Source organism: Pinus tabuliformis, chromosome 3_1 (genome assembly GCF_031772625.1).
Source record: "Pinus tabuliformis cultivar Carrire ecotype Pingquan chromosome 3_1, CPIR1, whole genome shotgun sequence".
In the NCBI taxonomy this organism is placed as follows: Eukaryota; Viridiplantae; Streptophyta; class Pinopsida; order Pinales; family Pinaceae; genus Pinus; species Pinus tabuliformis.
Window position 1 is genome coordinate 849,614,966 of NC_142301.1, and position 22,673 is coordinate 849,637,638.

At 38.1% G+C, this 22,673-nt stretch overlaps 1 protein-coding gene across 2 annotated transcripts in view; it reads right to left on the reverse strand.

Annotated features, from left to right (window-relative positions):
* The window catches only part of LOC149190194 (inosine-5'-monophosphate dehydrogenase-like), a 55,329-nt gene extending 33,137 nt beyond the window's left edge, over positions 1-22,192 (reverse strand). Inside the window, exons 1-2 of one of the 2 annotated variants that reach the window (XM_089412069.1) lie at positions 21,664-22,192; positions 13,010-13,192 (exon numbers count right to left, since the gene is read on the reverse strand). In XM_089412069.1, coding sequence (XP_089268195.1) covers positions 13,010-13,192; positions 21,664-22,014 — 534 coding nt within the window. In that variant the 5' untranslated portion in view covers positions 22,015-22,192. Of the gene's footprint in view, positions 1-13,009; positions 13,193-15,008; positions 15,551-21,663 lie in introns of those variants that run through there. The other variant, XM_089412070.1, reaches the window with a different exon arrangement.
* Between the last annotated feature and the right edge of the window lie 481 nt (positions 22,193-22,673).

A 22,673-nucleotide genomic window follows, 5' to 3' on the forward strand; every position in this document is an offset into this window, starting at 1 on the left:
TCCTCCTACATAGTCAAATGACCTTGGTGCTCTTGTTTAAATACAAGTTCCATACCCTAGTACCCTAAGTGCTCTTGATTATTGGGAGTCTCCCTCGCATAAAGAGCTTCGTTCTCTTGATTAAATACAAGTTCCATACCCTAGTACATGACAAAATCCAATGGAAACATTGCAATCCCCCCAACTTGAAATCATGAAAAAATGATAAGTCGGTTGAATTTTGAGTGAGAACTAAAATTCTACTTTCTCCATATGAAATCCAATAAGGTCGGAACCACTCTCAAACATCTTAAGTCATTTCATGGTAATGTTAAAAATTCTTGTTTCCAATCTTCAATAGCTCCCTCTACCACTCTTGAATTGGCAGGAAGCGAAAAAAAATTTAGGGAGTGCGCTTCGAGAGCTGGTTCAAGAGAGGGGGGGGGAGCTCCCCCACAACCCTGGTCCTAATGGTTGGTCAGTCAAATTTTTACTTGGTCTCTACGTTGTTCTATGTAAATATCTACTCAAGGTGGTCAATGAGTCAAGGCAGACTGACAAGATCCTCCTAGTGTTCAACACAAATTTTATTGCTCTTATTCCAAAGGTTGTTAATCCCCTTTCTGTGGATGACTTTAGACCCATTTCCCTATGCAACTGTGTTTATAAGGTTATAACATAAAACATTTGTTAAAATTGGCAACTAGGGCCAAATTCCACTTCGGATAGCTCATTTGATAGAGATGATGATTGCATTGAATTCTTCTTTTCATGAGGACCAAAATCGACCTAAAGATCATCAAATTTGGACAAGCATAAATGTGTTTTTGAATTTATGCCCACAAATGCGTAAATTGTCAAGGTCGGCCACATCATCATGTAGGCTCATGAAGCCCAATGGACGTGTCGCTTGACCCTCAACGATTTGTATAAAAATAAGAGACCTCCATCCTCATTTCGCACCTCACTCACTCACATATTCTTCTCTCTCATCACCTGATTGGTTCAAACTTCATACAGCTTATTAGGCATCTCTTTTCCTCACACGTGTCGCAGCAAAAGGACAAATCGCAGGACAAATTTTTAGAGACTATTGCAAGTTTGAACAACGTTGACCAGGGGTGGCTTGACCTCCTTTTACTGCGGTTTTTGTCCTTGAATTTCGTTTTTGGCAGGCCGCACTATTGGCACAGGAACCAAGGCATTTTGTTGACTTTGACCGCAGACATATCACAGGGTTGACCGCTAAGTTGACTAGGGTTGACCATTGTTTTCAGGATTGTTTTGGGTTGACTTTGACCACCTTATCAAGTCGAGTTTCACTGGGTATGATAGAATTGCTTTGAGGACATTTTGTTGTTGCCTTGACCAGCGTTGGCTTTTTGGTTATGGTTGTTGATTGCTGCAGAAAATTTCCGATTTGACAAGGTTGCTTTAATCATCATTTTTCAAGTCAATTTTGACGATACTGTACTCTCTCACTCTACTGAAATTTAATATAATAATAAGAAGAATTGATGAAAGGGTTTTTCCCTGGCATCCGCCAAATATGGTGTCCTCTTGTCTTGGCTTGTCTTCTACCTTTATTGTTCATGTTCTATCTACAATTACTATCAATGTGATTTATGGTTAATGTGATTGCTATTGGAAAACTAAATTGGAAATTGTCATTGGACTACTAAAGGAACATTGAAGTAATTGTGCTAAGCATAGAACACACCATTGTTAACTAAATTAACATGGAATCAGAGCCCAAGTGAAGACAAAGCCCGAGCAAGAGAGAGAAAAGCAATCACTAAGAGAGATCTATTGGACAAATATCAATGGCTTCTACATCTTAGTTCAAGACTGAGGACAAGCTCAATGATAAATCTGACTATCATGCATGGAAGATGACTTTGGACCTGACTTTGGAGGAACATGAAGTATTGGACTATGTGCAGGGAAAAGTGGTGGAGCCTCCTTCAAATGCACTGGCTGCTACTAAGACGAAGTCTAGAAAAGGGGAGGTCAAAGCAAAGAAATTTTTGGTTGACTCTATTCAAAAGCATTTAGTTGCCTATATTTCTAATTTGGGATCTTTTAAGGAGATATTAGATAAGCTGGTTGCGATATTTAAAGTGAACAATGCAAATCAAATCCTCTTTCTCAAAAACAAGTTGAAGGATATCAAGATGGATAAAGAGGAGTCTATTCAATCCTACTTCATAAGAATAACTCAAATCAAGAATGACTTGCTATCTATTGGAGAAGTGAAGGATATCAAGATGGATAAAGGGGAGTCTATTCAATCCTACTTCATGAGAATAACTCAAATCAAGAATGACTTGCTATCTATTGGAGAAGTGAAGGATATCAAGATGGATAAAGGCGAGTCTATTCAATCCTACTTCATGAGAATAACTCAAATCAAGAATGACTTGCTATCTATTGGAGAAGTTATTTCCATAGTTATCAAAACCGGACCAGTCATTGAACTGGTAGACACCCTAGACCGGGAATGGTTAGAACCGATAAAAAAACCAGTGAACCAAAAACACATAAAATATTCAAATTTTAAAGAAAAACATATATATTCATGTGCATCCACATGAATCCAAACCATTTATACACAAATAAGCAAAAGTTCTCATTTATATAGCATGTAAGGGTGAACATAACCAAAATGGCACCAAGTGCAATCCATCTTTGAACCGAAAATACATCAGCAAATAAGATTTGCATGGCCTCTAGCATCCAAAAAAAGTTATGCTACAACAAATACCTACATATCATCAAAATAATTGCCTATATTGGGATCTTCGTCATCAATATCACCCTCTAAGCATTAAAATAAGATAGAAAAAGCATAGCATGTCAATTCAAGGTTTTGTTTGAGTGATGGATGCTTTTTTTAGTAGGCTCATGATAAAGGAGTTCGACAACCAATGCCACTAACATCAAGGTACACAGAGGGCTTGGTGCTCTTGATTAAATACTAGTTCCATACCCTTGTACATGACAAAATCCAATGTAGCGTTGCAATCCCCCAAATCCTAAAATCCTGGAAAATTGTTAAGTCTGCTAGATTTTGAGTGAGATCTAAAATTCTACTTTCTCCATATGAAATCCAATGAGGTCAGAACCACTTTCAAACATCCTGAGTCACTTCATGGTAATGTTAAAAATTTAAGTAAAAGGATGAAAATGAAAGATAAAGGAGAATGTCACTTTTACTTCAAGAATTTAGCATTACCATGAATCGCATAGCATTAGTAGGGAATATGGTCACATACTAGGCTTCCCCCGTCAAAAATCATTGTTTTTATGAAGAAAAAAATTGTGTTTAAAGGGTCCTTGGCAACAATGTACAAAACTGGTTGGTTCAATGAAAAAAGGTTGGTTCAGCACCAAACCAGTTGATTCGGTACTGAACTAGCCAAAAACAGTTTAGGTCACCAGTCTAAACTGGTTTTGGCCTCAAACCAGTCGGACCGGCCGATTCAATGCAGTCCTAATAACTCTAGTTATTTCTGACAGAGAGCTCTCTCTCATTGCTCTTGGAGGTCTTCCAAGACCATGGGATGTATTTGTCACCACCATTCTCAACAATGACGGGATACCTAGTTTCGATGAGTTATTGGCTAGAAGCACTAAAAAGGAGACTAGGATGATGGAGAGAGACAAGCCTTCAAATGGAAATGAACCTACTGCTTCCTCCACTCATACAAAAAGGAATAATAATGTTGGTCGGAGGAGACAGGGTCAAGGATCCAAGAAAGGAAAGGAAGGTGCTACAATTGCAACAGGTTCGGCCACTATGTTAGAGAGTGTCCTCACAACAAGAATTCTCCAAGGGATGACGACAATAACAACAACAACAATTTCAAAGGCAATGGCAATCAAAGGAGCAAGCGATACTTCTCTTCAATCTGAGCTATGGCACTAGAGGTTCACCCATTTACATTACAAAGCCTTACATGGTCACATGTATCCCCGAGTTCAATATGAACCATGAAGGTGTTTGTTAGGATTGTGCAACTGGGAAACTTACAATGGGGCCATTACCTTCTAGTGAACGCAAGACAACCGATATTCTCCAATTGGTCCATTCTGACCTATTTGGTATGTTGCCTATAACATAGTTAGGAGGATACTTATAAAAGCAATCTTTGTGGATAACTACTCTCGCAAAACATGGATCTATTTCTTGAAAAAGGATAAAGTGTTCAAATGGTTATGTTCTTTCAAAGCATTGGTAGAAAATCAAATAGGAAGAAAATCGGGATATTAAGGACCGACAATGGAACTGAGTATGAATCAAATGAATTCAATGAATTTAGTAGAGAGGCTAGCATTAAGAGGGAAACAATTGTTCCATACACTCCTAAGCAAAATGGCGTCGCTGAAAGGAAGAATCGAACAATCATGGAACCCACCTGTGCCATGCTCCATAATCAAGACCTACCAAATTTCTTATGGGGAGAAGCTACCAACACTGTTGTATATGCTCAAAATAGGAGCCCACATCAAGCATTGGATTTCAAGACACCCGAGGAAGTTTTCACTGGTAAAAAAAACGATGTTTCTCATTTTAGAATATTGGGTTGTCCTGTGTACTTTCATGTGCCTAAAGAGAGAAGAAACAAGTTGGAAACATCTGGGAAGAAGGGTATATTCGTTGGCTACAGTGACAATTCAAAGGCATATAGGATCTATGTAACTAGTCAAAGAGATGTGGAAGTAAGTCGTGATGTCACCTTTGATGAAGACACTACCCATGGGAAAGCAAGAGATCTCCCTATTCCAAGAAAGGACGATGATGATGTTGCCGAAAAACAAGATGAACCTCTGAAGGATGAGCATATCCCTGATATTGATGGTTTAATGGATCCTATTGATCCACCTCCTAGTGATCCCTCTACCTCAAGGAAAAGACCTCTATGGCTCAAAGATACTCTCAAAGATGTTGAAAGACATACTACTCCAAGACGAACATTTTGCGAAAGTAAGAAACCAAACAGGTATCAAGGGTACCTGGTTGCTATGAATACTACTGTTCAAGTTGAACCATGCATGTACGAAGAAGTTGTAAAACATCAAGCATGGAAGGATGCGATGAATGAGGAATATGAATCGATCATGAAAAATGATGTCTGGGATGTGGTGCCTAGAACTAAGGACAAGTCTGTGGTCACTTCTAAATGGCTTTACAAAATTAAACATGAAGCTGATGGGAGTGCTGAAAAATATAAGGCTAGGTTCATAACTCGTGGCTTCTCTCAAAAGGAAGGAGTGGACTATGACGAGATATTTGCACCGATTGTCTGATATACCACTATCTGATCTATTATTGCTCTCGCTGCCACTCAAGGATGGAGCCTACATCAAATGGACATTAAGACTGCTTTCTTGCATGGCTCGCTTAAGGAGGAAGTCTACTTGGAACAACCTCAAGGGTTCGAGTACAAGATAGAAGGGCACATGTATGCAGGTTGAAGAAATCCCTCTATGGCTTGAAGCAAGCCCCTAGGGTTTGGTATGAGAGGATTGATAGCTATCTTATGAAGTGGGATTCACGAGGAGCTAGGTTGATCATGACCTATACTTCAAGGTTGAAAAGGACATGCCTCTCATTTTGGTCCTTTATGTTGATGATCTCTTTCTGACAAGTGTCGAGCCTCTCATTTATCAATGCAAGAGGGAGTTGACTTTCAAGTTTGAGATGAAGGACCTAGGATTGATGCACTACTTCGTAGGCCTGGAGGTCTGGCAAAATCCAGGTGAGATTTTCCTTTCTCAAGGAAAATACATTGTGAAGATGCTAGAGAGAAGTGGGATGGTGGATTGCAAGTCTATGTCTACTCCAATGGAACTCAACTTCAAGAAGTTATGTGGAATTGATGTTGGGCTCAAATTGACAAACCTTTCTGAGTATTGACAACTTGTGGGGGCCCTGATGTTCTTGGTAAACTCTCAACCAGACATATGTTTCGTTGTGAATACGTTGAGTCAATTTATGGTTGAGCCTCATCACATACATTGGATAGCTGCTAAGAATCCAATGTATATCTCTGTGGCATAATCAACGATGGGCTAAGATATACTGTCGGGAATTTGAGGCTACATCGATATACTGATACTGACTGGGCTAGCAGCGTGGTGGATAGAAAAAGCACATCAAGTTATTGCTTCTCATTCGGATCTACTTTGATTTCTTAGATAAGCAGGTTGCAAACATCCTTAAAAAGCCCTTAGGGAAGGTCAAATTCTTAGCCTTCCAAGAGAGACTTGGAGTCGTGGAAGGACCCTCTCATGAGGTTCCCGCTTGAGTTGGACACTGAGCTCTAGGAGCTCCTGAGGGCTTGGGGTACTTCTTGGAGCTACGAGTGACCATAAGGTGAGTGGTTCACCTTCCCCTATAGGTGCACTGTGTATAGGGTGAGTGGTTCACCTTCCCCTGTGATACCCCATGATGATTGACATGTCTGTAGGGTGATTGGTTCACCTTCCCCTACAATTGATGACACGTGTATATGCATAGGGTGACTGGTTCACCTTCTCCTATGGCATATGAGCAGGATGAGTGGTTCACCTTCTCCTATGGCATATGAGCAGGATGAGTGGTTCACCTTCTCCTGCAGGTGCCCCAGCATACATCCTACCCATGTAGTCAAGAACTCATGGGAAGTACCTCTCATCTGGCCAATGAGTTGGGAAAAGAGGATAGGGACCATAGCACTACAAATGGACGCATCGTGTACTACCATACTCCTTATGTCTAGGATGCATGGTGTTCAACAACTTGATCTGGGATCAAGTCTGATTGGGGTTCTACCCCTGGACTGACTTTTGTTAGTGGAGAGTGGTAAGGTCTTGTGGTTCACTCTCAATCAATTCTTCTTCATTATCTATATCAATATTCAACAAAGCAGAGACGAGATGCAAATATGGTACATGATGGCATCATGATGTATGGATTCGAAGGTGAATTCTCCCTAGTTGGGAGGGAGTGTTAAAATTGCCAACTAGGGTCAAATTCCACTTTGGACAGCTCATTTGATGGAGACGATGATTGCATTGAATTCCTCTTTTCAGAAGAACCAAAATCGACCTAAAGATCATCAAATTTGAACAAGCATAAATGTGTTTTTGAATTTATGCCCACACATCATCAGATAGGCTCATGAAGCCCAATGGACATGTCTCTTGACCCTCAACGATTTGTATAAATATAAGAGACCTCCATCCTCATTTGGCACCTCACTCACTCACACATTCTTCTCTCTCATCATCTGATTAGTTCGCACAGCTTATTAGGCATCTCTTTTCCTCACACGTGTGGCAGCAGCAGCACAAATTGCAGGAAGAATTACAAGGTCAAAATTTTAGAGACTGTTGCAGGTTTGACCAGCGTTGACCAAGGGTGGTTTGACTTCCTTTAAACGGTTTTTGTACCTGAATTTCATTTTTGGCAAGACGCATATATTGGCATAGGAAGTTGGAACCGAGGCATTTTGTTGACCTTAACCACAAAGATCTGACAAGGTTGAGTGCAGGCTTGACCGCAAAGTTGACCAAGTTTGACCATTGTTTTCAACACTGCTTTGGGTTGACTTTGACCACCTTATCAAGCTAAGTTTGACTGGGTATGGCCAAGCTGCTTTGAGGACATTTTGTTGCTGCTTTGACCAACATGGACTTTCTGGTTAGGACTGTTGACTGCTGCAGAAAGTTTTAGATTTGACAGGGTTGCTTTAATCATCATTTGGCAAGTCAATTTTGACTTTATTGTACACTATCTGTTGAACATTTGATATAATATTAAGAAAAATTGATCAAAGGGTTTTTCCCTGGCATCTGCCAAATTTGGTGTCCTCTTGTCTTGGCTTGCCTTCTACTTTTATTGTTCATGTTCTATCTGAAGTTACTGTCAATGTGGTTTATGGTTAATGTGATCGCTATTGGATAACTAAATCGGAAATTGTCATTGGGCTGCTAAAGGAACATTGAAGTATTTGTGCTAAGCATAGAACATTCCATTGTTAACTAAAATTAACAACATTGCTATGAGGGTTAAGTCGATCTTGTATAGAACTATTTCTATGGAACATCTCAGCTTTTTGGAGGGGCATCAGATTCATAAGGTGATTGGTGTGCCTCATGAAGGGTTACATAGCATCAAAATTCACAACCTTAAAGGGGCAATGCTCAAGATAGACTTGTCCAAAGCTTATGACTGTGTTAGTTGGTTATATATTCGCCTCCTCCTTACATATTTGGGTTTCAAGGTGGACTTTATTGCTTGGGTCATGAGCTGCCTTCAAATTGTTTCCTTTGTTGTGCTTACCAATGGGTCAACCTCCCCCCTTCTTTTTTGATCAAAGAAGTCTTCATCATGGTTTCCCTCTCTCTCCTCTTCTTTTCCTGTTGGTGGCTAAAGGTTTGAGTAAATTAATTCGGATGTTAAAAGATGTAGGGATTTTTTAGGAATTAATATCACACATGATTTGGCTCTCACACATCTTTTTGTTGATTGTATTCTCATCTTCTATAGTGGTCTACTTAGTGATGCTAGCATTTTGCATAATATTTTGAGGCTCTTAGGAAGAGCCACTGGCATGATCACTAATGAACATAAGTCTACTCTTACAACACATAACTTGGCTAAGGCAAATGTGCAGCACCATCTAAGACTTTTTCTGTATGATTCTAAAGGGCTAGATGAAGGTTTGAAATATCTGGGTTTTCTTCTGAAACCAAACAACTACTCTAAAGCAAATTAGTCTTGGCTAATTGCTAAGCTGGAAATGTGGCTAAAAGGATGGAGCCTGAGCTAGATTTCAAGAGTTCGCAGATTGCTGTTGGTTAAATCTATGCCAGAAATCATCCCTGTTTATTGGATGTCTCTAGCCTGGATTCCCAAACGCATAATTGTAAAAGTTTGAAGACTCTATGCTACTTTTCTTTGGGTTGGTAAGCAAGATAGTTTTGTGTTGCCTTGGGTCAGATGGGGGAAATTGCTCTACCGAAGTTGCTAAGTGGTTGGGGTCTAGAGAGCTTGGTATTTTTCTCTAAAGTGTTGGCCGCTAAAGGAGTATGAAAGCTTCTCTCAACTCAAAGCCTCAGGACATTTGTGGTGATTCAGAAATACATTGCCCCGTTTTCTTTGGAAGACTGGGTTAGATTGCAAAATAAGCAGAAAACTAATATCTCAATAATTTGGAGAGTAGTGTTAAATTCTTTTGAGTAGTGTTAATGGTGAGGATACAACAAGTACAAAAAAATATAATAATTTTTTTATATTTTAAAAAGCATAGTTTAATAATTTATGAATCTAAACACTGAAATGATGCATGTTGCCTCATACAAAAATGATAGTAGTAATACAAAAATGAGTGCTTCATGAGTGGTCACTCTACTGATATGATAATAATAATATAAAGTAGGTGCATAGCAACACACCTATTTTAGTTTGCCCAGTGAGATGGGCCTTCACCCTAGCGTATGAGCCATTTGGAATGCTATTGCATTCACTACATCCTCATTTGCATGAACCACCCCCAACATTTTTGCCAAAAATTTCCACATCCTACCACAAAGGAGATTTTGGATCTTTATTGATATTTGTTCCTTCACTCTAATCATGTCATGATGGGTCTTTATAATTAGATATAAATTAAAACCATACACAAGTAGCAATATATGTTTTTAAATCTAAAATTAAACATTAATTAATTAATATATAAAACTATAAATTAAACATTAATATAAATTAAATATTAATAAAACTATAATTTATAATTTTAAAAACATATATTTTATTTAAAGTTGATATCTATATGTTTTAAAATTATAAATTACACATTAATAAATTAAATATGTATAAACGAAATATTAATCATATTTAAAAAATTAAATTATAATAAAAATTAATATTATAAATATAGATTAAATATATTAATATTTAATATTATATTAAATAATAATGTTAATATTTAGTATTATATTTGATTTATAATTAACATTATAAATTATTGTAAATGAAATATTAATAATACTATATATTGAATATAATAAAAAATTAATTAAAATTGCATGCACAAATATTAATATAAATTAAAAAAACATAATAAAACAACTTGCCATATGAAACATTAATAATACTATATATTGAATAAAATAAAAGACTAATTAAAATCGCATGCACAAATATTAATATAAATTAAAAAAAACGTAATAAAACAACTTTGCCACCAATGCCTACCGACCCTCCAGCTGGTGTCACCGTCGTTATGCTGCTCACGGCCCCGACTAAGCGACCATTGAGTTGTTGGCAGTGTGATGTGCTGCTAACACCCCGACCACACTACATCTTGCGATGTGTTGCCGCCCCAACCATGCTACATCTCACAACCAAGCAACCTCTCGCAGTTCGTTGTCAACGCCCATTCCGTCTCCAAAACCACCGAATCTGCCATCAAACCAGTTAAATCATCTCCTAAACACGGGGCAAGGTTTCATTTGATGCTAAAGCACCACCCTGGCGGATCATACACGGATCCAGTTCGGATGCGGGGATCCATGTTTCCTTCTCTTGACCCCTGCGGATCTGGTAACATAGCTACTCTAGCTTGGAAAGTTGGAAATGGGTAGAAAGACAAGATTGGGCTGGATCCTTGACTTGGAAGTGGTATTTTACATATTTTACCCCAACCTCTTGTGGAGAATCTTGGGACAGAGGCTTTACACGGCTCTCTCAGATGGTGGATCCTTTACTCACTACTATCTGGGGTCAACGTTGGGTTTCAAAGCGTGCTCTGGATCTGGAGGAGGGTTTTCACGAGAACTGGAAAAGACACATGGATGCTCTATTTGATGCCCACATATTAGATTGTTGGACAGAGAGGATGAACTTGTGTGGGCTATTTCTCCCTTCGATTATTACACACCAAAGTTGGGATACTTGCACCTTGCGGTGGCTAATGGAAATGTTGATCCCAAATGGTGGTCGATGTTGCTTTGGAAACAAAAATGCCCAACTAAGTCAAGATTATTTATGTGATGTCTGCTGGAAAATAAGGTACCTCATGGGATGTGCTTCAAAAAAGACAGAAATCTGGGCTGAGTTGGTGTTAGCTTTGTAAATCCAATGAGGATTGTCACTCATCTTTTCATTTCGTGCTCTTTCACTTGTTTGGTGTGTTTGTTCGTTCATTGGGAGGGTGCCTATGGTGGAGGCTTGGATGACATGGTTCGATTACCCTTCAGTCAATGAACACAAAGCACAGTCGCTCATCATTTCTTGGGGAATCTAGATGGCCCATAACAAGACAATCTTTCATGATCTCCCCTCTTTTCCAGCTCAGGTGGCCATGGAGGGGATCTCCATTCTCTCACATTTTTCTCATGTGAAAGATGGTTCAGTCCCTCGTCATATCATTGCTGAGGATCCGGATTATTCTATGTCGTGAGCTTTTTTGATGGTGCTTCTTCAAAGGGTGGTGCTTGTAGTGGGGTGGTGGTGCTGTGCTTCACTTGACTCAATCTCATTCCTTTCACATCAAAATGGGGCTGGGGAGGGGTACAAATAACAGGGCTGAACTTCTGGCCGTCAAAGATCTCCTGCTTTTCTCTATTGAAAAAGGATGCAAAAATATTCAGATTTTTGGGGATTCTCTCTTGGTAATCAATTGGATAAATTCAACTCAACAGTTTCATGACTTACTACATTTTCCAGTTGTGGAGGAACGACATCGATTAGAAAAAAGTTTTGATTCTTTCTCATGCTCTCACATTTACAGGGAACAGAACAGTGCCACGGATGTTCTCTCTAAAGGCGGCTTGGAGATGGATACAAGGCGGCTCTAGCTGATACAGGAAATTCAAGACAGAATGACTTTTGATTTTTACACAGACCTTACATAGATGATCGTGCTGTTTTGGCAGCTACAGATATGCTGCACCTTGGAAAATTCTGTACTATTTTTGTTCAGACTTATCAGATATATTTATATTAGTTATAGTTAGCAGATTGAACCTTATGGTTTGGTCAGTTTATGTTGTCCATATGGGACAGGTTCATGAGAATTAATACTCTTTTTTGGCCTATGCTAGGAGGAAGCAAAGAACTTATGCTTCCCCATTTTCTGGACTATAAACTACAGTGATCTTATGTGACCAGAGTTGCCTATGGTCCTTTAGAATACATACTGGACATGTATATACAGAATGTAATTTGCTCATTTTCTTTAATGAAAATTTACAATTTTTTCCAAGGAAAAAAAATTTGAACCAGTCCAAAAAAATTGTAATAACGATATATGTGCCACTCCATTAGCTAGTCATTACCATGTTTCTATGTTTCACAGCCTTATTTTATAAATCAAACATCTGAATATGAATAATCAACAAAAGCTACATGCCTAACTCTAATTGATCGTTCTCTTCTTTAAGCATACCTTAAGTCAACTTTGGAAGAAGTTATGCCCCAACAGCACTTTTTTTGAAACTTATAGTCCAATATGCAAACAAACACCAACAATAAATACTGGGCCCATCTAAAATGCAAATGCATGAGTGGATCTAGATAATTCTTCCTGAAAATAGAGGCTGGAAGAAACTCACAAGCTACAAAACCATTTAGACACACAAAGAACTCTGGTCAATGGATACAAAATGTTTGTGAAGCAAGCGGCATTGTCAAACTGTTTATAAGGTCGGCCTACTTCCAGTAATCTTTTGAGTCCAACTAAGTTTCTATAAGAGCTTCCGGTGCATAATTGTTCAACTTATAAAATAACAGCACTAATGAGAAAGTGGCCAAGAGTGAAGTAAATCTACACCTGGCTAACGTGGGTAACATGTACAGTTTAGTTTCTGAATGGCATTTCCTACTGACTCGTATTACAAAGAAAGACGACAACAGCACATGTAAGAAAGAAACTATATCCTATTCCAAAAAACGGTCTTATCATAAGAATAATCACAATATGGTGCTAATTTTACACAATCAGTAAGTTTATTTAAGGCTTGTGATAAAGTTACAAACCCCCTTGGGAGCTTTTGCTATGTCCTTCTTAGAGATGACTCCAATGCACTTGAGAGCCTCGTCAGTGACAGGAAGACCTGAAATACTGGCAAAATGATAGTCAATTTCCTCCAACAGCTGCTCTGCCGTGGCTGTCCGGATCGTCTTTGACATCACATCACCCAGGAATGCTGAAGGTTGTGCCTGAATCAACCCCATAAAAGAATAAAGCAAATTATGACGTCCAATTTCACTGCCCGATGAATAACATATACTTCAGTAAAAAGAAAGAAGAAAAATCTATAGATTTGATTAAGATAAACATGATTAAGTGCCGTTTCCTAAAGATTAAAACAAATTTTCAATTCATGTAATCTGATTTCGTACGGCATTCAATTAAAAGTTAAAAATTTCTTCCAATGGTTAAAGAAAGAACCAGTATACAATGAGAAACAAATTAGTTCAAGCTTTGGGAAATTTTCAATTTTTTCACAGGATTCTCTTAAGCCTAATGTCACCTAACACCAAAATAAATCCATCATCCATCAGAAACACAGTTCTGTTAAGCATCTAGAGTAATAAAAAAGCAACCTAATTGCATCCTCAGTGAATAAAAGATGTGGAGTTAAGCTGGATCCATGCTGGTTTATTTTTATCAAAAACTGAGGCACATCCTGTGTTTAACTTTAAAGTAACTTTAAACGATCCAGCATTAAGATGGATCTATGCAAATTTATTTTTATTATATAGTATTTTATGAGAGCTTTTATTTTTTCATAACAGATCCATCATCCATCAGAAACCTAGTTCTATTAAGCTGCTAGTGTAATAAAAAATAAACCAAGTCACTTCCTCAGTGTTTAAAAGATCTGGAGTTAGAATGGATCTATGCTGGTTTATTTTTATCAAAATCAAAAACACGTCCTTGGTCTTTAAAAGATCCAGCGTTAAAATGGATCTCTGGAGCTTCAATTTTATTATATAAAATTTAAGGGCTCTCTATACACCTGGAGTAGCAAAGTGCTCTACAGCTCAGTATAGAGGAGATGTTGTCAGGAAACATGACAAAGACAAAAAACAATTAAATAGAACATAAATAACTACATACATATATACGTATATGACAACTTTAAAAACTAAACCAGTGTAACTCCATTCGTAAACACAGAATCACAGATCTCTCAAGCACCACCAAGAGGAATTAAATTTCTTAAAATGTGACTTTTTTTTTTAAATCATTTACCATGAAAGAATTTATGTGACATGAAAAATTTACACGTAATAAAATTTGATCCTACACCTTGCTTGATAAATATGGATTTAAGATGAATCTTACTTCGATCCACTGTCAAAGCTTATTTTCCTTTAATTTTCTAACAGGGTCATGGATCATTGGTGAGGTTTTTTACTCTGATCCGCTCTCAAAGATTATTTTACATTAAATTCCCTAATATATAACGGAGCCTTGGTTCACCGGTAAAGTGAACAAAGTATTAAACCATCCACCAAGGTTCCATTATCACTGAGGTCTGTCCCAGTCCAATGGCATGTCTCAAAGAGTAAGATGTTGGGTGCAACTCTGCAAATCTAGGTGACTTTGGCTAAATAGTTAAAAGGAAGTCGCTCAGTAATGATGCTGGGTACAAGTCCTAACCCTAGGCGTTGGCAGTAGCACCTAACAGAAAGAAATTAAGTGCAGCGCTCAACCTTACAAACTGTTATTATTATTACTTATGCTTCTAAGTAAATAACAGATTACAAAAATAGCATACATTTCGTAAATCGCATTGCCTTTCATACTTTGCAGCTCAGCATAAAGCTGAAAAATACAGTGCAAAATGTTCAATTTAGGCTTAGCAAAAATTCGGCCACAGAATCTTCCTTTCGACGGCAACCATAGAATTAAAGAATATGAACAAACAAACAAAAAAAAAAACACCGAATCGGCAAGCAACTAAGAAATACAAACTATTTTAAAAGATAAAAAATGGATAAAAATAAACACAACGGAGCAATCTACCTCCGCTTTAAAGATCATAGGCTCCAGGTAAGAAGACAGATCTTCGAAGTTAAGCATGGAGAAATTTCCCGGCCACTCGCCGGAAAGAACCTCTTCCGGCGTCTCTACCTGCACTTCCGCAGCGTCGCCAGAGGCAAACACGACAACACTAGCAGAAGAGGAAGAACTTCTTCTCTTCCCCTTCATTTCCACGGACCAGCGTAAACCAGAGCTCGAAAATGTCAATTTCCCAAGAAAAGGGGATCTGCAGTTGACTATCACACCGTTCTCCCGCCTCCACACCGGTGCTCGCCCCAGATGCGAGGCGACGAGATTCGAACCCTGGACGATACACGCAGCAGTCGACATAGATTCCGATTGGTAGGTAACTAATCTTTTCACTCTGTTTTCCGGCCAAATGCCCCTGCAACCTGTTCGGGCTCCAGAGTTTTCGAGTTCGAGTTCCTGAAGTCGCCGATGAATTGCACGGAGTTAGAATACCGAAAATAGTTCCAGAGGTTTCAAGTTCGAGTTCCTGAAGTCGCCGATGAATTGCTTCTTCTTCGAACGAATAAATTGTCATTTTATCCACGTGGCATGTACGAATATTGGGTATTAGCATAGTTTAAACGTTGTACATATTGGGCATTTTCCCGGGATAGGTTATTTTCTGATCAATAGAAAATCGCAATCTCACGAAATGGTATTAATGGATTTCTATTAAAAAGATCAAAATGTAGAATAATTAGACTTCACAAAAATTTATCAGTGTTTTTTATACCTATTAAAAAAATATCAAAATATGAAACAGTTACTCAGCAAGATGATTATCAGTCGGCACAGCCCACAATGTTAATGACATTTGAAAAATGATTTGCTTTGGGTTGAAAATAGATAACAGTGCGATACCGCTTGCGGGCCAATTTGGTGTTTTTTAGTGTGTAGCAATAACCGAATATTAGCACAAACTTATGATTCGGTATGGGCTAAGACATCTAAAGACACATCCAATTGGAGGTCTCACTTTAGTCCCCTTGGTTTAAACATGCAATCTAAGGAGGAAACCCGTGTTGTTAACTTACGATTTGGTATGGGCTAACACTTCCAACTGGAGGTCTCACTTTAGTCCCCTTTGGTTTAAACATGCAATCTCCAAGGAGGAAACCGGTGTTGTTAACTTATGATTTGGTATGCGCTAAGCTTCTTTAGAAGACTTTCCAAGGGCTATAGTCATAGCGATCCTCCCATTTCACTATTTCGACCATTTCCGAGCACCCTATATGATCAAAAGGTATACGATGAATTGGGGACAATTTTTCATCCATCATCCTTTCAAAAAAAATAGGGTTCCGAAGATTCGTTCTTCCAACTGGAGGTCTCACTTTATTCCTACGCGTATGGATTATACGAAAATATTTAATATAATGTTGCAACAACAGGTTCCACCACTACCTCGAGGTTCAACCACTAACTCAAGGTCACTCTATGGCTCCAGAAAAAAAAAACGTTTGTGAGAATTGAACCTCATCCATGGTGAAAAACGCCCACTTTAATCTGTGTTCTAAGGTAAATCAGTGGGCTGAGTTGTAATATAGTGATAAATCTGTGCCGTAAGGTAGGTCAATGAGAGTTTCATTATTGGTCTAAGTTTTATTCATAGGGTAATATTGTTTTCACTCTAGTTTCATATTTTTATAAACGTTAATAATATAGTTTAAGAAATCCCTAATGGGTATTATTAGGTGGTGACAGGACTAACCCCACTTGCGGCATGGATGCAATACCGCGTGGGTTCACTCACGTGGGAACATGGTTATGGAAGATGAATAGGATAGCAGCTCTCATTGTAGATTTGGGCCATCATCTATAATGCAATATCTAATTCCACCTCGTGCAGCATTAGCATTATGGTTGGAATAAAGATGGGAACTCAAATGGCTTACCCGAGAAGTAGAAGATGGTGGAACACTAAAGGAATAAGAGTCGTTGAGCTCTACGATGGCAATGCTTCCACTTCTAAGTTTGCTTCCCTTGGCACTTGCTCCACTACCTCAAATGGCTCACCCAAGAAGTAGAAAATGGTGGAACAATAAAGAAATAAGAGTCGTTGAGCTCTAAGATAGCAACGGTTCACTTCCATGTTTGCTTCCCTCGGCACTAGTTCCACTTCCAAGTTTTCTTGTTGGTTTCTTGCTTTGTAGTGGTTCAACCCACCAGGCAAAACCCATGTGCAGCAAGTTACAATCATACGCAATGATCGTAAAGGTTTCTATCTGATTTTCCTATTGGGGTGAGTGAATATTACACTAGCTTCAGTTCTTTTCCCTTGGTTATTGGGTTTCCTCTCTGCCATCACTATTTCTTCCCCTCCGCCGCTCCACAACTCCTGTCAATCACCCGCATCCTAGGACTGTGAATACTGGCAACAAAATGAGCTTCAAATTCAACAAAAGTGAGCTTAGGTAGCAAACAAACAAGTCGTTGAGCAACCTTTGCCCCCTAAGGCTCCCCAGTGCATTACTGGAGCCTGGACAAATGCCACGAGGGCAACCTTTTCTTCCCACCATCGTTTCTCTACTACTGTTAAGGAAGAAGTTACCCAAAAAAGAACAAGACTCTCTATAATAACCAAGTCGAGGCAAAATTCAAGGAATAGATATCACCAATGTTTTAAGACTCTCCGACTCCGACTCGGCCGACTCCGACTCGACTCCGAAACGGTAATGACTCCGAAACGGTAATGACTCGGCCGGCTCGATTTCAATGACTCGGTCGTTGTAAAAAATACATTAAATATTTTTTTTTTTATAAAAAAACATAATTTTAAAGATTTTAAACATAATTTTAAAGATTTTCATTATGTTTCCAAACACACAGCATTATAATATAGATGGAAAACAACATATGATCAAAGTAGGCTCATGAACCAATCCATTATATTAAAATGGTACCCAATGGCAATACATAGTCAACTGTCATACATGATCGAAGACTCAAAACAAAAAACACATAACCAAGGAGGCTAGAAATGGCCTCTACAACAAAAGTACACTGTGAGGGTGACCAGACTCCAGCGCTAGTACTACAGTACTACTGGGCCACTGGCTAGTAGCTACTATCAGAGGAGCCAAGAATCATCACAGGGTTCTCACAATCCAGGGATATCAAAATTTTCAAGCTCACGTAAGATTACTAGCTGAAAAAAACCTTCATAGCGCAAGTAGTGGAGGAAAGGGGTCAACAGGAGCAAGCTATTCTTCATAAATTGGATCTAACAGACAAGATCTTTGACGCAATTTACATAGTACTTCAAATTGACATTACAATGACACACCCAGAGGAAAACAAGGTCAACCTAATGGCAACCATTGAGCCTGCTCGAAATTTGAAGGCAACCCTCCAACCCCATCCTTAGTGATGAAGGTCCTGAGTAACAAGAGGATATTTAGTGCTGGCACACGTCCTCACGGGATGGCCAAACATGCTTTCTTTTGGTAGTTGTTTAGAGGGAAACCAGGGTTCTACTTTTCATTATTGCCGAGAAGCTGGGAGCATTTATTGTGAAGCTTCACAGAAAAAGGGCCGAATACATCAAGCAGATGAAGAAGCAATTCATCGTATAGGCTATCTTAAGCAATTTGTCTCATAGGCTATCTTTAGCCTCGTGGACATTAAAATAATTTATTTCTTTCTTTCTTTCTTATGTCATTTATCATTTATCTTTTAAGTTGCTTTTAATTTATATCTCGGCTATAAAGGTAAAAAACTCTGTTCTGCTCTCCAGCAAGATAAACACCGTTTTCTTACCCATAGTCTTGGTTTTCCCAGAGGTAAGCCATAGTTAATATACTATTTTGTGAAAGGTAAAGGTCCTTTGAGATCCAAAGTTTAAATCTCAATGGTCTCTCAAAACAAATCCTTGATTTGGATGTGTTTTAGACACGATCAAAATGGTCCAGAGAGGCGTACTCTTTGTATTAAGAGGAAGAATGAGACGTCTTCTTTGTAAGTAAGGACAAGAAAATGACCCTTATTAAACTCTTGTTTATATTTGTTCTGCTGTGGATAGAAATGGAAGCACTGACAGGATGTAGGGATGGTTGGCATGGCATTGGAGTGGAAGAGGCATTAAAAATTATAGAGTAGAAAGCTTTCATAACGCCAACAGTTGCGGTGGTGTGAAATATTTCGTTAGCTTTTCACGTAGACATTTTTCAAGATAGATGCATGTCATGATTCCAATGTGCATCCTTGTGCATCCTTGATTAAAGCAACCTTTGGAAATTTTAAGTTCCATCCAAAACTATTGAAGTTTAGAATTTCAAAACAATTTCAAATAGATAAGTTAGTGTCCTGAGGGCTTCTTTGATGGAGCTAGGCAAGATAGAGGTTCGGTGTGTGGGGTTGGAGGATCCCTATACCTCGCTGATGATCATTTATATAGGTTTCAGCAGGGAACATAAAAATTAGGCGGAGCTGTTTGTTTTAAAGATTCTGCGAAAATTGGCAGTGGATAAAGGTGTCCCAAATTTGTAATTTATAGGGATTTTGAGATAACTCCAAATTAGATAAAAGGATTTGACTCTAGACCAGGGCAAAGGCATAAAAGATCTTTTTGCAAGTACATATTTTTCTCACTTAATTTTCAAGCAAATGAGCTTTCAAAAGTAGGCTTCCTAACAGGACCCAATACTGATATCCTCACAAGGCGCCAGTGAAGTAACATTCTCATTGAATGTTAGCTGGTTATAGATATCTAAATCTTTTCCTTGAATGTTGTTGAATATGTAGCACTGTTTTTTTAATTCCTATTTGGAAAAATGGTAAACGGTTCGCATTCAGTATTGATATGGATCTTTCGACTTTTTAGAACAGCAGAAATCATGTATAGTTGGTTTTGCAAGGATCTTTTTGGCACATATGGACTCGTTCTTTTTGTCGTATCTTTATTAGACAAGTGAGATTTTGCTTTTTGGCTTGGGAGCTTAAAGATAGAAAATCGTTGTTGTGGTCAGAAATGTTTTAAAAAAAGGTATTTTCATTTAACATAAATGTTGTGGTCAGAAATGTTTTAAAAAAAGTGCTTTCATTTAACATAAATGTTGCGGTCGGAAATGTTTAAAAAAAAGGTGTTTTCATTTAACATAAATGTTGTGGGTAGAAATATAATTTTTTTTTTAATTTAAGATGAAAGAATTAATACATGATATGAAATTAGATGATAAAATATTAAAAAAATATATCTTAAAAAAATTTAATATAAATCCATTGCTCGGTAGAACGGAGTTTAATATAAATCTACACTAATCCATACTCTCATCTATGCTGGGATGAAGAATGCACCTGGCTTCTCTCACTATAATTAAAATTTTACAACTTTTAACATTCTTTAAAAGGAAGTCCTAATCTACACACTAAGAAAATTTACTTGCTACAGTAAAAACCTGACCTTGACTTTGACAGTGCTTCGCAAATGTTAAAGTGACCTGCAATACTCTTCACAGGTCTCCTATGTAAGAAACTTTACTTCGATCCACTCTCAGCTTATTTTCCTTTAATTTTCTAACAGGATCTTGACTGTTGGTTCATTGGTTAACTTTACAGCTTTTAGCATTTTTTCGTAGAAGTGCTAACCTTCATTAAGAAAACTGCTACAGTAAAACCTGACATTAACTTTGACAGTGAAATTTAATCTTCACGGGTAGCCTGTGTAAGAAACTTTACTTCGATCAACTCTCAAAGTTTTTTTCCTTTTATTTTCTAACATGGTCTTGGTTCATTGGTAAGGCTTTTTTACTCCGACCCACTCAGTAGTACCTAACAGAAAGAAATTCAGTGCAACCCTCAGGCTTACAAAGTGTTATTATTATTATAACAGGAAATGTTTTGCCTGGGCGTGCAGTAGCACCTAACAGAAAGAATTTAGTGCAAAGCTCAGCCTTACAAAGCGTTATTATTATTATCGGTTCTTCTAACTAATCACAGATTACAAAAATCGCATATATTCACTAGACATACTGTGAAAGAGCAATGATTCTGACTGCAAGCCTTAGGTGACTTTGGCAAAACAATTAGCCCTAGGCGTTAGCAGCGGTACTGAATAGAAAGAAAGTGTGTGCAGCGCTCAGTAAGGAAACGAGATGCAAGTCCCATGTGACTTTGGCGAAATAGCAAGGTGTTTGGCAGTAGTACCTGACAGAAAGAAATTCAGTGCAGCGCTTAACCTTACACAGTGTTACTATTATATTTTATTATTCTAACTAATCATATATTACAAAAATCGCATATATTTCATAAATCACATTACACTATACACTGTGAAGCTCAGTATGAAACTGAAAAATACATTTCAAAACGTTTAATTTAGGTTCAGCAGAATTCGACAACAGAATATTCGTCTCCGTGGCGGCCCTAAAATAAAAGAATGTGAAAAAAAAACATAATTATTGAGCAACTTAGAAATATCAATTATTTTAAAAGATTAATTATGAAAAGAAGAAAAAAAAAATATTTTAATGTTTACTGGGTTAAAGATAGCTTATAAACAGGAAAAAAATTATTTTAATGTCTATAAAGCAGCTTGCTTCTTCTGCTTAATTGCTTATTCATCTGCTTGGATCTTTAGAAACAACAAAGAGCAAAGATTTAGACAAATAAGGATGATGGAGCAATTTACCTCCTCTTTAAAGATCATTGGCTCCAGGTAAGAAGACAGATCTTCATAGTTGAGCATGGAGAAGTTTCCCGGCCACTCGCCGGAAAGAACCTCTTCCGGCGTCTCTACCTGCACTTCAGCAGCGTCGCCAGACGCGAGCACGACAACACTAGCAGAAGAAGAGGAAGAGCTTTTTCTCTTCCCCTTCATTTCCGCAGACAAGCGGAAACCAGAAGTCAGAAATGTCGATTTTCCGAGGAAAGCAGATCTGCAATTGACGATCTCACCGTTCTTTAGCCTCCATTCCTGCGCTCGCCCCAGATGCGAGGCGATGAGGTTCGAACCCTGGACGATACCCGCAGCAGTCGACATAGATCCCGAACGCTAGGTAACTACTCTTCTCACTCTTTTTTCCGGCCAAACGACCCTGTAACCTATTCGGGTTCCAGAGGTTTCGAGTTCGAGTTCCTGTTCTCGACGATGAGGTGCTTCTTCTTCAGAGTTGGAATACCAAAAACAACTGAAACTCACGTTCCGTGGCTCCTTTCGAACGGGAAAATTGCCATTTCATCCACGTGGCAAGTAAGGAGTATGGTGGATTATTTACGTACGATTGGCGCGGCCCACAATGCTAATGACATTTGAAAAATGATTTGTTTGGGTTGAAGTGTGGATTACAACGGGCTACCTCTTGTCGGCTGATTTGTGTACCATAGCGATTAATCTGTGACCTCCGGGAAATCAGTGGGCCGAGTTGTACTGTAACGATAAATCTGATCTAAGTCAGTGGTAGTTTTCATTATTGGCCTAACTCACAAGCTACGGTGTTTTAACTCTAATGTCATATTTTATTATTTATTTTTTTTCTTGACCAGTGACATATTTTGTAAAATATTAATAATGCATTAGATAAGTGGTAGTTTTCATTATTGGTCTAACTAACAAAGTAGGGTGTTTTAACTGTAATGTCATATTTTATAATTTAACTGTGATGAATTATATATATTTTGTTATATATATATATATATATA